The sequence below is a fragment of the Solanum lycopersicum genome, chromosome 4 (genome assembly GCF_036512215.1).
Source record: "Solanum lycopersicum chromosome 4, SLM_r2.1".
Classification (NCBI taxonomy): Eukaryota; Viridiplantae; Streptophyta; class Magnoliopsida; order Solanales; family Solanaceae; genus Solanum; species Solanum lycopersicum.
This window is the reverse complement of record NC_090803.1, coordinates 45344358-45362062: the sequence shown is the minus strand read 5'-3', so window position 1 is coordinate 45362062 and position 17705 is coordinate 45344358. Positions and strand designations below refer to the sequence as shown.

Here is a 17705-nt window from a genome sequence, read left to right as displayed (position 1 = left end):
AAAGTAATGAGGAAGACTTAAACTCATTAATAAAATCAATAACTACTATTATCCCAAAAATCTGGAAGTCATCATCACAAAAATATCTATGATCAAATTACTAAACTAAGAGTATTCTAAAAGCTAAAACAAGTAAAAGCTAGTCCATGCCGGAACTTCAAGGCATGAAGACATGAAGAGGAAGATCCAGTCCAAGCTAGAAGCATTAGCTCACCCTGATATCCGGAGTAATGAAGACTGGATAGAGTTACTGTTGAGTCAAAGATGACGGCACGTTTGGTACACTCTACAAATAAACAAGAAGAAAATAAAAAAGTAGGGGTCAGTACAAAACACGGGTACTGAGTAGATATTATGGGCCAACTTAAAATAGAAATCAATATATACCAAGTAATATCATAAAATCAACTATAATACTCAACATGTAGCAACAACAAGCACTATATCATTAACAATTACCGTCAAATTCACACATGAGGACTCAAGCCTCAATACCATACTCATTTGGGAATCATGTTCATTAGATTAAGTATATTAACATCTTTCAAGATTAATTATCTTTACTTCTCTTGTGTCGGTATGTGACACTCTGCTGCCTCATATTCATTAATCCTCTTGTGTCGGTATGTGACACTCCGATCCCCTAAATCTACGTGTCGGTTCGTGACACCCGATCCCCTAAATCTACGTGTCGGTTCGTGACAACCGATCCTCTAATTCTTCGTGTCGGCTCGTGACACCCGATCCCCTAATTCTATGTGTCGGTTCATGACACCCGATCCCCTAATTCTACGTGTCGGTTCATGACCACCGATCCCCTAATACTACGTGTCGGTTCGTGACACCCGATCCCCTAATACTACGTGTCGGTTCGTGACACCCGATCCCCTAATCTCCTTATATCAATTCATCAAGCCTTCTTTCTTACCAAGGCATCATCGATACCATTATTTTAGTTCATCACACCTTCTTTTATACCAAGGCCTCATTATTAACAAAGAGATTAGTATTTTACAAGATATGGGATTCAATAACTTCAACATGCTTATATAATTACAATTATATAATCACGTTCATGCATGCATACAATTAAGCACATAACAGGGTTTACAATACTATCAATACATATCATTCTCTATTAAGAGTTTACTAAGAAAGCATGAAAACCATAACCTACCTCCATTGAAGACTAGTGATCAAGCAAGCAAATTCCCAAAGCTTTGTGTTTTCCTCTTCATTTCTCCTCTCTCGATCAATCCTCTCTCTCTATCGATTCCCTTCTCTCTCTTTCTATTCTTTGCTTTTTCTTATTCAAACCTTCTTTTTTGTACCCTAATTAGTATATAATTAAGAATAAAAGATGGCAATAATAACCACTAATTAACTTAAGGTTACCTCTTTTATCAACCAAGAAATTGAGTTATTAATATAAACCCACGAAATATATAATTATAGCAGGAATAGTCCAAAGCGCCCCTTTAAAACGTGTAAAGAAATCCGACCCAGACTGGGACTACGCAACCTGCGACGGCCCGTCGTGCCTGCGACGGTCCGTCCTGCAGGTCGTCGCAAGGTTCAGAGAATGGATTTTCACTGAAAACTCTGTGACGGTCCGTCACGCCTGTGACGGTCCGTCCTGCCATTCCGTCACGAAGTTCAGAGAGTCGATTTTCAGTACCCAATTTCAAATTTTCTAAGTGTTTTGAAACGAGACCCTGCGACGGTCCGTCGTGCCTATGACGGTCCGTCGCGGGGTCCGTCGCTTCTGCCAGTTTTTCCAGAATTGAAATCTGCTGCTCAAAACGACTAAATAGGTCGTTACAACTTCAATGAGGAAAGCTTCAACACATAGAAACAAAGGAAGGTTAGCATGAAGTAGTAAAGTTAAGCCAGTCTCCATACTATTCCTATGTTTTCTCTGTGCAACTCCATTTTGTCCAAGTGTGTTAGGACATTAAATATATCCCACAATGCAATGATCTTCCAAATTCTTAATGAAGTCTATTTTGATAAAGTCAACACCTTCATCACACAGAAAAACCTTGATCTCTTTAGAAAATTATTTTTCCACCATTTTTTATAATTTTACAAAGACCTCAAACAATTCACAATTCTTTTACAATAGATAAATCTATGTATAACTGGTGTGTCATCACCAAAAATGGCATAATATTTCATATTGATCCATTTCTAACAATTCTTTTATTTGGTTCATTGTAGTGTTTAAGAAAGTTTGGATACCGGTGTTATGTGTCATTTGGCTACTTGCTCCTGTCCACATTCAAGGTGTCATTAGTAGAGTGTTGTAGATTAATAGATAGCACTGCTTGTGGTAGCTCATCTTTGGCTTGGTAAGAGTAGTCTCACCTGTAAAAATACTTAACAGCAGTATGGTTATTCCTACAACAAATTTGACACACGTCATAATTGCCCCTTTCATGACTTTCACTTGAAGGAATGTTCTGAGGACCTCGTCGATTTTTGTTGTTATAAGGACATGTTTCTTGTCCTGCAGGCTTGAAGCCTCTTTCTCTTGAATTGAAGTTATTATTTCCTATTCTTTGTGAGTAGTTTCCTCTTCCCTTGCCTCTTTGGGCAGAGAATGCCATGTAATTGTTTTTTTAAGGCACTTCTTCTTCCTCCTCCCTAATATCAAAACCCAAGAGAGCATTAAAAAACTAATTAAAAGTGGGATATAGTATCTTAACTAGCATGACAATCTTGAAGTTATTTTAATTATGACCTAGACCTCTAACAAAATTAATCATTTTTTCTATCTTCATCTACTGACTTGTGAATGGTTTCAGAACCATCACATGTGCCTTTGAATTCCTTAATGTATTCGCCAGTTGTTTGTGTTCCTAGCCTCACACTTTGCAGTTGTTACTTTATTTGAACTTCTTATCTTTAGTTGTTGAAAATATGTTTCTTCCAAGAATTCCCACATCTCCTTGGAAGTTGAGTAACCTACAATCAGGTACATGCTTTCTTCTGTCAAGAAGCCTTAAATCCAACTCATTCGCAACATATCCTTATCCTCCCAATCATCAACAATGTTGTTGTCTTCTGCACCTTTTCTCTTGTTACACATTTCTCAGTTGTCTGTCTATTAAAACAGGTCGCTCAACGTGGTTCTGTGATGATTTTGGTTAATCTCATCACTTGAAAAAACTAAGTCATTTGTGTCCTCCATATAAGATAGTTAATTGTCTTATGTTTAATGGAGCAGGATAAAATAAGATGATGAAGTGAAGAGGTCGAAAGAGTGTTGGTAAAATGGGCCATTGCAGTTTGATAATTTGGTTGTTTTTAATTTTATCTAATATGTTAAAGTGTCGAAAAACATTATTGGTCAAATACCAGTTAAAAATCTAACGAAAGTATGTAGAAATCAGCATATATTGATTATTATAATGTTGAGTTACAATCTCCTTATATAGGAGAAGAGACTTATTCTAGTTATACTAGGAATCCTACTACAATACAAATAATTATATGAGTAGTATTGTATTACAAGTCAAATACATTATACTAGTTGACTCCTATAATATTAAAAAGGTTAGTCGTACGTAACATATGATTTAGTAGTCTAATCCTAGTACGATTCTAACTCTAACTCGTCAGTCTGCTTCGATGGACCTATTCCTTCGATGTGTCTGATCATTCGTCAAGATTACTTCATCACTTAGTACACATAATTGATAAAAATAAGTTGGATGACGAATTTTAATTGTTTTTTATTTTTATGTGAGATTAAAGTTATTTCTTTCTTTTTCATGAAAATAGTTTTATTTTTTTGATATTAAACTAAAGATATATTTATACCAATATTTTTTAAAATCTTGTGGTCTTAAACATATCATGTGGAAGTTAAATTTAAAATTGATCCATATAAAAGAGTTCCATAAAAATTAAAACATATTTTTTACTACAAAAAGCTTAGGATAATTTTAATGATACTAAAACATTAGGCCTTTCAATTTTTGGAAGCCTAAGGCATATGCCTTATCTTTAAAGGCATAGAGCCACCCTCTGAAGAAACTTAAATAAAACAATAATAACAAAAGTAATTGTTTTTCAAAAAAGAACAATAGTATAATCTGATGATGGGTGTACCTAACTTCATTGTGTAATGATTGCAACAAAATTATGTTATTTCTTGTTTCCTCCTAAGATTTGTAGTTTTTTTTAAAAAATTACACTATTAAGAAAAAGTAAAATATTTGTGTAATTCTAATTATGTTTTTTTGAGAAAACATAGGTTAAAGGCATATGGACTTATGGCTTAGTCTTGAATAATGAATATCACCTTGTTCAACTATCAATATTTTTTCTTAATTTATAGGAATCTGATTTATCATTAAAGACTTGATGGTTTTAGATTTAATTATGGGTTTGGATATGAATATTTGAATTAACAAAATAACACCATTTCTCATGATTTTGGTGTTCTTCTTAACAAATTATACATAAATTAAAATTTCAGGATGTATTTTTTTACTACGTTTTACAAAAATATTGAAATTAAGTGTGTTGTTCACTAAATTAATAATTTATGCTTCTTGTATAACAAATGTTTGGGGTGATATATCGCAATCGAGGTTAATTGTAATACTAGTATTAGTTGTACCATTGTTAAATTTACGGTCAAACATTGTACTAAAATTTCATACAAACTATTTTTATATATACTATCAAATGACACCTTTAGTTCTAAAGGAAGTGTCAAGTATTATCTATTCATTTATTATGTTTCAACAAACACATGCCATTCCTATAGTATTTTGATTTAATCACTAAATACTATAAATTTCTAGTACAATAAGTATAACATAACTAATTTTAACGTCTAAGTTTTTTTTAAATTCTCTACAAAAATACTTTATATGTGTTTTATTTAACCTAAGCCAAACAAATTTACATCAAGAATTGAAGATTAAAGAAATTAATGCAAATGTCAGCTACAAATAATTTCTTTTGCATTTTTTAAACATAAAAGGTTATATTTGCCTCCTATTATGCACCTTTTCTTTTAATCTTAGAGTTATGACATGTTTTTTTGTTGTTCGTCTAGCGTGTACATTGACCTTACCTATCATATGTTTGTTTATTTTCTACAGATTATCATGCCTCTAGGAGAACAAAGTCTTAGTTTACCTTCTACTAATTGACTTAACAACCTTAACATCCATTTAATCGATGACATTCTAAGTTGGTTGTCTTTTGGAGATGTTGTAAGAGTTAGTACACTTTCAATAGACTGACAATATATTTGCTGGAGAATACCACATGTGAAGTTTTATCAAATAGTGTGGAAAACACCCGAGGACTTGAAATCCCCTACCATTGGATTTATTCCGATTCTTGATAGTTTCCTAAGTTTCATAGAGGAATAATATTGAAGGCCACCCTCAATATTATAAGTCTAATAGTATGTCCTAATCTTGACGACTGATTTTTTCCCTTGACACTGATCACATTCAACATTTTGTCCTTAAACATCCATTTATTTATCCTCCATACAAGTTGCCCAACTTTTTTTTATTGTTCAGCATTGAGGCATTTGTATTTCATGGAATGTGAAATACAACTTCCATGTTTCTTTCAGGGATTTAATAAAGTGATGAGGCTCAAATTGAAATATGTCACATTATTTAATAATACGTTTGATAGTTTGATCTCTAATAACTCGTTGCTTCAGGATTTGATGCTAAAAGACATAGACAATCTGTATCTCATGAGTATTAATGCTCCTAATATAAGGTCATTTGTCTTTCGTGGCGATATAGAATTGATATATCTTGAAAATGTTCCTGTTCTTTACAATGTTCTGTATGCGCCTAGAGAAATGGTTCTAGAGGATGAAGATGATTTTATCAGTATTTTTTCGTCTATTCCTACTCTTGAGTGTTTCAGCCGGGATCTTTCTGATGTAATGTTCCTTAATTTAACTTAATGGTAATGCATTTTCATGTGTACTTTTTTTTTGACTTTGAGTCATCCTGATTTTGTAATTTTATTTGTAGTTCGATAATGGATCAACTGAAGTTATACCAACAAGGCTTCAATCAACTCTTAACTGTGTGAAATACCTTTTCATATCTTTGACTACACTTCGAGAGTTTTTGAAGTTTTTGTTTATTCTTTGCATTATACGAACATCCCTAAATTTGGAAGAAATTGAAATTAAGGTCGTCACTAATGTTTATTTTTCTCTCTATCTTTTCCATGGTTTTATATTCGTGTTTAATGAGTTAATGTTTTTTTATTGATTTTTCTTGTGGGAGTATCATTAGTGATGGAGATTATTTTCGAATCTGTGCCCCAGGAGGTTTTGATGAGATTTCTGCAAGCTTTTTGGATATCACATTTAATCATCTGAGGACAGTTATGTTTGATGATGTACTATTAGAAGAGGGTGAAATGCAGCTTATCAAGGTTTTATTGGCAAAGTCTCCAGCACCAGTTAAAATGGTAATCAAGCCTCGTCAAATGGAAACTAACGAATCTCTCAATGTGTTCATAGAGATAACAAAGTCTCAACGGGCATTATCTAAAGCAGAAGTTGTGTATCTTGTTTATTAGTATCGTTATTACAATCCTTCTTAATCTTTGGCTAAAATGTTTTAAAAGTGCAAACAGAAACAAGATGTTCTGTTGATGAGTAGTAAGGCTGTGTTTTGCCTTTGCTTTAATGTACTAAAAAGATTTTATCTACTTGGAAACATAGAATTTTAAATGTTTTGAATACTCTGTTTGGAAACAGAGATGGTTTTACATTTCATGGATGCTCTTAAATGATATATGATTTGAGTCTTTGGTTGTTTATTGCAAAGTTATGTTATTTGTTGAATTCTCTCAGGGAAACTTACTTTTTGGTTAGTAGGAACTTCTTTCCTGATAAGGGATTAATCGAAGTTAGATCATGAATTTTTATTAAGGACATACTTTTAGACTATTAAAGTCTAGGATAACTTTCAATGTTATACCTATATGAAACCACCTGAAACAATCAAGAATAGGAATAAATCCAATGGTAGGGGATGTCACGTCCTCTAATGTTTCCCATACCTTTTGATCAAATTTAACCTGTGTAATTTTTGGGCAAGCATATTGCCAATCCTTAGAAAGTGTACTAGTTCTTACAAATCTTGAAAAGACAACCTATTTAAAATGTCATCAATTAAATGAATGGTAAGATTGCTAAGTCGATCAAGAGAAGGTAAACATAGTCTTTGTTCATCTAGACGCATGATAATTTGTAGAAATTAAAAAATAATACAATTTGCAAGGATAGAGTATATGTTACACGAACAACAAACAAACATGTCACAACTTTAACAATAAAAGAAAAGGTGTATAATTCGTAGAAGGCACTTGCATTGATTTCTTTAATAAGAAACTTTTGATGTAAAATTTTTTGGATTAGGTTAAAGTAAACACATATAAAGTAGTTTTGTATAGAATTTGAGGAGAACCTAGAAGTTCAAATTAGTGATGCGATACTTATTGTACTACCAATATATAGTAATGAGTGTTTACATAAAAACATTATATGAATGACATGCGTTTATGCAACATTATAAAACAATAGATAATACTTGACACTTCTTTCAACACTATAGGAGTCGTTTGGTATTATTGATACAAATAGTACTTGTATTAATTTTAGTTCCAATGTTTGACTATAAATTTAACACTGGTACAAAAAATACTACTATTTCAGTTAACCTTTTTGGTATTTATGACCCCAAACATTTATGCTACAAGAAGAATTATTATGTATCATTAGTGATGGGGATTATTTCGAACTTGTGCCCTATGAGTTTATTGATGAGATTCATTCAAGATTCTCGAATATCACATTTAATCTTCTGAAGACAATTAAGTTTTATGATGTACTATTAGAAAGAGTGAAATGCAACTTACTTTTAGGAATTTCTTGATTATTAAAGGATAACTCCAAGTTATACCAATAAGTATGATTGACATACTAATTCCTTATCTATGAAGACAAAACTCGAAGAATCATCACCCAATTTGGGATTCTTGATTGATGTTTATTTTAAAGTTATGTTGTGTGTTAAATTTCCTTGGGTGAGCTTGACGCATTGAGTGGAAACTTACTTTCTGTCTAGCTAGTAGAAATTTCTTCTCTGCTAAGGAATTAGTCCATGTTAGACCGAGAAGTATATATGTTAGACATGATACTTCCTTATTTGAGAAGAATAAACTCGAGAAGAATCACCCAATCTGGAATTCGTGAGTTTATGTTTATCTCTAAGTTATGTGGTGTGTTGAATTTTCTTGGTGAGCTTAATGTATTGAATGGAAACTTACTTTTTGTACAATTAGTAGGAATTTTTGTTTGCTTAAGGGATTAGTCTTAGTTAAACGGACAAGTATATATGTTGGACATAATCCTTCCTCATCTGTGAAGAAGAAACTTGAAGATCCTGTCCAACATATATATACTTGTCGGTCTAACTTAGATAAATCCCTTAGCAAACAAGAAATTCCTATTAACCATACAAAAAGTAAGTTTCCATTCAATACTTCAAGCTCGCCTAGGAGAATTTAAAACACAACATAACTTCGAAATTTGCATCAACTCAAGAATCCCAAATTGGATGATGCATCTTCTTTAGAAAGGAACATGTCCAACATACTTCTCGTTCTTACATGGGCTAATCTCTTAACAAGCAAGAAATATCTACTAACAAGACAGAAAGTAAGTTTCACTCAATGTTTCAACCTCTCCTAACGAAATTCAACACATAACATAACTTTGAAATAAATATCAACTCATGAATCCCAAATTGGGTGATGCTTCTCGAGTTCCTTGTTCATAGGTGAGGAAGGATCATGTCCAATATATATAAATATTGGTATAACTTGGACTAGTTCCTTATCCAGACAAAAAGTATAGTTTCCAAAGTTCTAGAAAGGATAGCATGTACACAACAATTTACTCCTAACATTCTTTGTGTTGTTTCATAGTTAATTTTCGATAGCCCCTCGACTTAAATTAATTTTATGCAGTAACACCAATATCTAAAAAATAAATATAAAAATATAAAGGAAAATACGGTTCTTTCTACGTTCAAAAATCCCAAGAAAACTAACATCGACCACAAAAAAAGTACAAAGTGGAAGATAGGGCTTCTATTTCAAAAAATTAACAACACCCAAATTAGTAAGATTTGATCTTTAAAAAAAAAGAGAAAGCAAATTTCAAGCTTATCAATTAAAAAAATTGATACTGTAAACATCCAAAAAAAGTTAGAAAAGTATCAAATACCATTTTGCTGCACACGTTATCCTTCAACTGCTGAATACAAATTTGTATGATTTTGAAGTCTTGAATTTCATCACTGCGGAGTGAAAGAGGGAACTAAAGAAGGAAAGGGGGAGATAGGTTTTCTTCTTAAATTACATTTTACAGAATTGTAATATGGAGTGGGGTGAGTGGCATGGGTTGTGGGGGCAATTAATTATGTTGGTTCCTTAGTTGTATTGTCTTGTCCGTATTAATTTATGTGATACAATTTAATTCGACATAAAAAAATAAACAAAACATTTGAATGTGACATATAATAGAAATCTTATAGATTAATGAGATTATAAATTTACTAAAAATGTAGAGATAAATTATGTTTTTTTTATTTTTAATCTAGTTATTTATTTTCTCATTATAAAAATGATAAATAAAAATGAGAAATTTCATTAATTTGCACTTAAAGAATTTTCTTTTGAAGGTTTACAAACTTGATTAATTTACAAAATTAAAAAAGTAATAATTTTAACAATAAATGAGATCCAAATGATTGAAATAATTATCTATAATAAAGTGGACATTTAAAATAGGACTCTTTCTTTAGGAAATAACTTAAAAAAGGAAGCAAATATCACATAAATTAATGGGAAAAGAGATTAAAACTGATGTGATATGTCTAATATAGTCCACTTAATATTTTTTGCATGTGACGTTTAACACCTCAAAATAGTTAAACTTCATTTTATAGGTCAGTTACATATTCATTTTTCAGATTTTGTGATATTTTTAAATAAAAAATCGTAATTTTTATATATAAGAGATATCGAAAATACCATGAGATATCATTTGTTCAGTATTATTGACACAAAATTCAAGCATTTTAGCCACTTCTATGCAAGGGAGAATCTAGAATGGGCGAAGCTATATTCATTTGAATTTTCTTGACAAAAGTTTTATATGATATGTATAAGAATGTTTTTTGTTTGTTATTATATAAATTTTAAATTTCTCAACATAAATGGTTTTGTACATTGTAAGGCGTTTATATTCAATAAATTAATTACCATTGTTTATAGACGACCATGAAAAATAAGAATCACAATAAGGCGAACCGGATGCGGGGCAGTATAGGTTTAGGGGTATGTGAGTCGAGGCGGGCATAAGGTTATGTGGGGCGGGTGTGAAGTCGGTGGGTTGAAGTGGATTTCTTTTTAATTAATGTGGGTGAAGGTGGGCTTCTATTATATATTATTTTATATGGGTTCAAACTTAATTTTAACTTCTTACATGTAATACAATGACAGAACATCAATTAATAAGATAAATTCATTATAAATGAAGGTGGTTCTTAAAAAATAATACAATTTCTCTCATGATTCTATGTGGGGTAGGGTGGAGCAGTGCGGGTTGAAAATGAAAGCTTTTGCTATGCGCGGGGGGAGGGGGATTAAAAAGTTTGTGGATTAAGCTCAACCCGCACCGCCCCCAACCTACACCGCCCCATTTTCATCCCTAATGAAAAAGTAGGAGGTTGTGTAGTATAATTCTTTACATATATCCATACAATAAATTTATCCTAATGTTATTGTGTACAAAAATATTTTAAAAGAACAAATAAATTTTTAAAATATGTGAAAATTGAGTTAAGTTGAGTCTTGACTCATTATCTGCTCCTTTTTGGCTCAATACATATTGATCCAATTAATTAAGTTTGAATTGGATCTTGAAACATTTGTTTTCTTGACACAATATGATTGACAAAAATTTATCGAATTTGCTCAATTACCATCTGTAACAATGCTTGAGATTAAATAGAAGAAAATCAATGAAACAAATACACTTATACATAAAAAACTAATAAAAACTATCAAATAGTTATCCTCTTTTGGATAAGTCGCGATTTTTATGAGCAAGTAAAGATTAGCCTTAAAACGCCTAATATTAAAACCAAATAGTAGATGGTTGTGTGTATTTTCTCTTTTCTATGAAAAAAAAATATAAGCTATATATAGTAATTACTTTAAGCATTCATTACTATTATTAGTAATATGATAGTTGCATATCATAAATTAGTTGTACCATATAATTTTTATTTTATTTTATTAATTAAACAGAATGCATTATTTCATTAAAATATATGTTAGGAAACAACAATAATAACCTTTTGCAGTAGAATCCTTTAAATTGGTCATTTTCTATTCATTAGGGTTAAAACCTCCACTTAATTCAATCACGAAAGTTACAGTAGCGTAAGATAAGGCAAATGGAGATTGATTTCGTTTGCTGCCTCAGATACTCTTGTTAAAATTCCTAGTATGTAAATATATTAATTTCTTTATTAGCATAAATGTTTATGTTTTTACATGTCGTATCAGAGCATGAAACTTGCACTAATGATTTGCACTACATGAAGTAACTCTATCTTGTTGTGAGAGGCGGACCCACATTCATATGTATGGGTGCATACACATGTATATCTATCTCTAGCAAAAAAAATATATGATGTACAACGCACTTTTAATGAGTGTAGAGCTATGCTTTTGCTAAAGGAATCACCCACAAAACTAGGGTTTGAATCTAGCTAAAGCCATTATTCTTTTTAAGTTTATTGTGATATTGGGGCCGGGGGATTATATTTTAACTTCACTTACTAAACTATCAGTACTCGATAGTCGACTTACCTGTTAGTTTCTAGGAAGATAAACAATAACAGAAAGTTGCAGTCAATAATTGATACAAAAGGTTTTATCCTGGTTCAGATCACCAACGCGGTGTCTAGTACAGTCCCCTTAGGATTTAAGGGTTTTCCTTAAGGGATTTTAAAAGATCTTCGTGTTACAGAAATTTGAAACTCATATTCTTTCTTTTCTCTTTTTTTTTTCAATTGTATCACTCACGTGTTTACGAAGCTTTATGAAAGATAAAAGAAAACTATTGGCTAAGCTCAAGTAAAGTTGCACAGTTTACAGTACAAATCAAGGTCGGTTTATGTAGATGATGATATGTGCTTAGGTAAGGAAAACCCCAAGGGATTAATCTCAATCAAGGATCAATTTAGGGAGTCCTTCATTAAGGCGATTTAGTTGATCTGTATACATGAAGTAAATTGCTTCTTCTGCTTTCATTTTGCTAGTTTGATATTTTTCTTGTATGATCAACATACTTTTTATCTAGTGGCTTAATTTATCTCTCTTTCCTTTCTTGATGATTCTATTGTGATCTCTGCAAAGTATGCAAGTATTGAACTTTATTAACACTTTCATTTATATGTTGATCAACCATATATTCCTTTGATTCTTTTGTCCCTTAGAATTGAGGCTTGCCTTTGCAATGCTACTTTGCAACTTCAAGCAAATTTTTGCCTTCTTGAAGTTGTTTGCGCTAATGATTTCCTTTTTGAATTTGTGACCTAATCTTCCAGATTTTCTGAGGATAAGATTGATCACAATTTATATTTTAATCTTGACAATAAATTTTACAGAGAAAGTTAGTTGTACTTCCATGAGGTTTCATGACTTAGTTCATTGATGTATGCAACTCTCTTTGTCTTATCTCCCCAATCTCACAGAGCGGTAAGAAAGATATATTTGTTTTCTCCCCCTTTTAATAGTTTAAAAGAATTGCGAAAAGCATGCCGGATTAAAATAAAGACAGCAGATACCAGGGTAGTCGAAGAGTAAGAGAGACAAAAAACTAGTAGTCCAAGAGATAGAGAGGTACATGCCCCTATTGAAAGTTAGTGAAAAAAGTAAAGGTTCAGCCAGTAAACTTAATGACCAACCAAAAAGTACTTGAGGGAGTTATTCACTTACTCATAGAAGGTGTTGTACGAACGTTCCACATTTCACGAAAGATTGGAGTATGAGGTCTGAACTGTAATAGCAAGCATATTGTTGGAGGAGATGACTCCACTCTTCAGAGAGTCAACTTGTCGGATTAATAAATTTACCATTGAGATACCATTCTGCTTAATCATTTCATTGCAATGCACAACTTATCGATATCAATGTTAGATTCTTTCTGTAAATGAAATACAGTTCCACAGCATCATGAAAGGTCTCCAAGTTTCCTTCTATAGCTAAATGTTGTCTATCTTTTACCTCGCATTGTCTAACAATGAAAGAGCAGCGAAATCCACCGAGATCTATTAGGGTTCAGGAGAATCCGCCCGAGCATTGACAGAGTCCTTTTTTTATTCACATTTCACCAACCTGCACATACCCAATACTAGAAAAAGTATAAGAATAATAAGTTGCATTTATAAGATAAGGGTTAAACATAGAAGGATCCACAAGACTTATCACAATAATTCTCGAGATAAGCAAGCCATAGGACAGACTTGCCGAGACATTCAAGTCTTCAACACTTTACCACATATACACCTTGAACCATTCTGCCCAGTTGATGCGGTATTTTTTAAGAAGGAAGTAGAAAACAAATACATCATGAGTAGAGATATTACTCAACGAGCCCTTCTTGGGAATAAGCGTTGTGGCCAGGATATGTGCGAGAATATAATTCTCAAAATATAGATATAAGGGCTGAAAGTCACAAATGTGAGTGTCGGGTTCAACCACGACTCACTTTTCACCATCTAGAGAAACTTAAAACACATCAGTCCATGTCCGTTCATGTACAGAATTACCCCTAAAACTTAGTACCATACACATCTTCGAATAACTTCTCATTGATGATAAAGCGTTTACCGAGCACCAACGATTCTAACTCACTACTGTGAGATGCACAGATTTGCATAGAACAGGAGAACCGCTTCATCAAAAAGCTCAAGACCACACAATGTAAGAAAGAGAGACAGTTTGTGAGATTTGAGATAGGAGGTTACCGGGCAGTGCTACTCCATTAATCTTTCCTTCTCTTTTTGATTTAAAAAATATTAACTCTTTGTGTTCAAAGCATTATCAAATATGAAAGAAGATTAGAAATAAGTTCAAGTGAAGTTGTTATTGTGACGAAATGATAAAACCAAAAATCTAACAATAAAAAACACAATGTTTAATGTGAAGAAACCCGTCCAACCGAAGGTAACCACCACGGAATCGACAAGATCCGAATTGCTTCACTATAACAATTAGAGGATTACAAATATTCTTCTAATGGATACAAGACATGTGCCAAAAAATAACAAACAATAGCTGCACCAATAAAACATAAAGAGAAAGAAACACCAACCAAATCCAACCTCTGTTCGGGACCTAAAACAGTATCTTCTTGACCACCGAATCTAATCTTCACCATTCAAATAAACCAAAAAGATGTCAGGAACACTCAGTCAAAATTGCAGCATAATCCAACGGTTAGTTAATCTGAAAACATGATTTGGATGTTGCTCGTCGGAGAAAAAAACTGCAGCAAAAGAACCCTTTTCCTTCTCTCTTTTCTCTTGTTGAAAGCTCTCTCAAAAAACTCTCTAATGTTCTAATGTATTTGAAAGACAATATCAATGAGCAATTGAATTATTCTCTCACTACCATCCTCTATTTATAGAGTTTTGTTTTACCTTACAAAGCAAAAACCAACTACAAATAAAATTACAGTTGTAATCCTTTTCCTAATAGAACTGGAAACCAAATAAAGAGAATAATTCCAGTCCCTTTTCAAGTAGGATTAGGCCATGGGCCTTTTCATGGAACATGGGCCAAATGGACTTCAAGTGAAGTAACTTTAGACAGGCTTCTTGCCTGCCATACTTCTTAAAAACTCATGATTGTCTAGGATGAGTTCTTTCCACTTATATTTATGAGTATCTAACATGACTTCATCATAATCTTCAGGTTCTCCCATGTTAGTCAAGATAATATACTCATCATGAGAATAACGTGTTGAGCTTCACTTCTCTCTAGTAGATTTTCTACAAGAGGTTTCTGGAGCATTTGAAGTGATCATCTCACCATGAGTTGGTTGATTATCAACCACAACATCATCAATACAAAAAAATATATGTTCTACACTCTGATCATTATCTTGATTATTACCTTGGGTTCCCTCATGTGCATAAGATATATTAATAATAGGAATTCGATCAACATGAACTAAGCTCTGATCACCATGAGAATCTAGTTGCGCAATCTTTTCAATATCTTCAATAGTTTGATCTTCAAAGAGCGCAACATCACGACTTCTATTGAGCTTCCTATAAATTTGATTATTAAAGTGATATCCAAACTAATCTTGACCATAACCAATGAAGATGCACTGCTTAGTTTTAACATCCAATTTTGACCTCTCATCTTTTGGAACATGCACACAAGCTTTACACCCGAGCACTTTTAATTGATCATAAGATTCATCCTTATCAAACCAAACTTTGTTCGGAACATCACCACTGAAAGAAACAATAGGAGACAAATTGATAACATAAGCAACAGTGTGAAGTGCTTCAGCCCAAAATGAATTTGGAAGTTTAGCCTATGAAAGCACATATTTAACTCTCTCAACAAAAGTTTTGTTCATACTATATGCCAAACAATTTAATTGAGGAGTCTTTTGATGATGAATTCCTTGCGATTTGCAGTAGTTATCAAAGGGACCAATATACTCACAACCATTATCAGTGCGAATACATTTTAATTTCGTTTTCCCGTTTGTCTCTCAGATAAGGCTTGAAACTGTTTAAACACATCAAGAACTTGATCTGTGGATTTTAAAGGATATACCCAAATCTTGCGAGAACGATCAATATTGAAAGTAGCAAAGTCAAGTACACTATTATTTGACTTAACTGTAAAAGGACGACACAAATCTGAGGTGGATGAATGTGAATAGAAACACTTCTCTATTTCCTTGCTAAGCAATGAACACATCTTTTCACCTTCTCTATTTCCCTTCTTGAAGGTGGATGAATGTGAAAAGAAACTCTTCTCTATTTCCCTGCTAAGCAATGAACACATCTTTTCACCTTTGCTTGTTTCGTACCAGCAAGAAAATTCTGCTTAGACAAATAGGTATTGCCCCTTTCGCTTATATGACTAAGCCTTTTGTGCCACAATTTTGATAAAGCCTCGCTCTCCACCAAATTTATAGAGTCACTAAGAATCGATCCTTGTGTCACGTATAAATTTTAATGTTTTCTTCCTCGAGCTAAAATCAATGAGCCTTTGGTTAGCTTCCATTGGACATTGAATAAGTCCTTATGATAGCTATCATCATCTACTTGTCCTACAGAGATCAAATTTAAGGGAATGTCTGGAGCATGCTTGGCATTCTGAAGGACAAATGTTGAACCAATATTGATTTTCAAACAATAGTGCCAAAAACGAACACCTTAACCTCACTAGCATTACTCATCTTTAACACCTTAGAGTTAGCAGAAGTATAAGATGAAAAGAAGTCTTTTCTTGATGTGACATATGATGTGGCTCAAGAATCTACTATCCAACTTGTATGTTGAGATACAAAATTGATGATGTCTTTATCACAAGCAAAGATAAGGTCATCTTGGACAACAGGAACAACTTTATTTTCATTATTTTCTTCCTTTTACCTTCTTTAAGATCTTGCTTCAATAGTTTGCAAAATATTTTAAAATGTCCTTTCTTTCAACAATGATAACATATAATATTTGGATTCTTGAATTTGGTTTGCTTTTGCTTTTACCTCTACTCCTCGGGTCTCTTGCCTTATGTCTCCCTCGATCAACCCGTATATAGAATATCTGAATGTGAAGATATTACTTGAGATTTTCTTCATCAAAATTAACAACCATTCCTGATAGCTGATCAAGAATACCCTAAATATCATATATATGATAAAGAGTAGAACTTCTCTCCTTGTACTTAAAGGTCATCCACTTCTTTAACAAGAACAACTTTTTATTGCAAGTTTTTGATGTGTAAAGCGTCTCCAACTTTTCCCACAATGTTCAAGCATGTGTCTCATTCAGAATATGGTTACGAACATTATATTAAACCCATTGTCTTATATATTCACATACTTGTTAGTGCTCAAATTCCCAATTTTCATTGGTCACATTCTCAGGTTTATGAGCAAAAAAACCGAAAGATGCATCTTCTTCACGAACAATAGATTTTTCATTTTGCTTTTCCATATGTTGTAGTTTCTTCCATTTAGACATACCATATTGCTCATATTCCCCTCCATATAGATAAACTTAGCTCTGATACCAGTTGTTATGCCGAAAAGATTAAACCAAAAATCTAACACTAAAGAACACCAAGTTTAACGTGGAAAAACCCTTCAAACCGAAGATAAGCACCACAGTATCAAAAAGATCCAAATTGCTTCACTATACGAATAAGAGGGTTAAAAGTATTTTCCTAATGTCTACACAACAAGTGCTAAAAAACAACAAACAATAGCTACACTAAAAAATGATAAATGGAAAGAAACATCACTCAAACTCAGCTTCTGTTCAAGATCTAAAACAAGATCTTGCTGACCTCTGAATTAG

The 17705-nt window shown here is 32.6% G+C and overlaps 1 protein-coding gene across 1 annotated transcript in view; it reads left to right on the top strand.

The window, feature by feature from the left end:
- Positions 1–5623: 5623 nt before the first annotated feature.
- Positions 5624–17705, top strand: part of LOC138348128 (F-box/FBD/LRR-repeat protein At1g13570-like) — a 29639-nt gene continuing 17557 nt past the window's right edge. The window contains exons 1-3 of the mRNA XM_069296737.1: positions 5624–5932; positions 6027–6121; positions 6297–6474. Coding sequence (XP_069152838.1) covers positions 5624–5932; positions 6027–6121; positions 6297–6474 — 582 coding nt within the window. The remainder of the gene's footprint in view (positions 5933–6026; positions 6122–6296; positions 6475–17705) is intronic.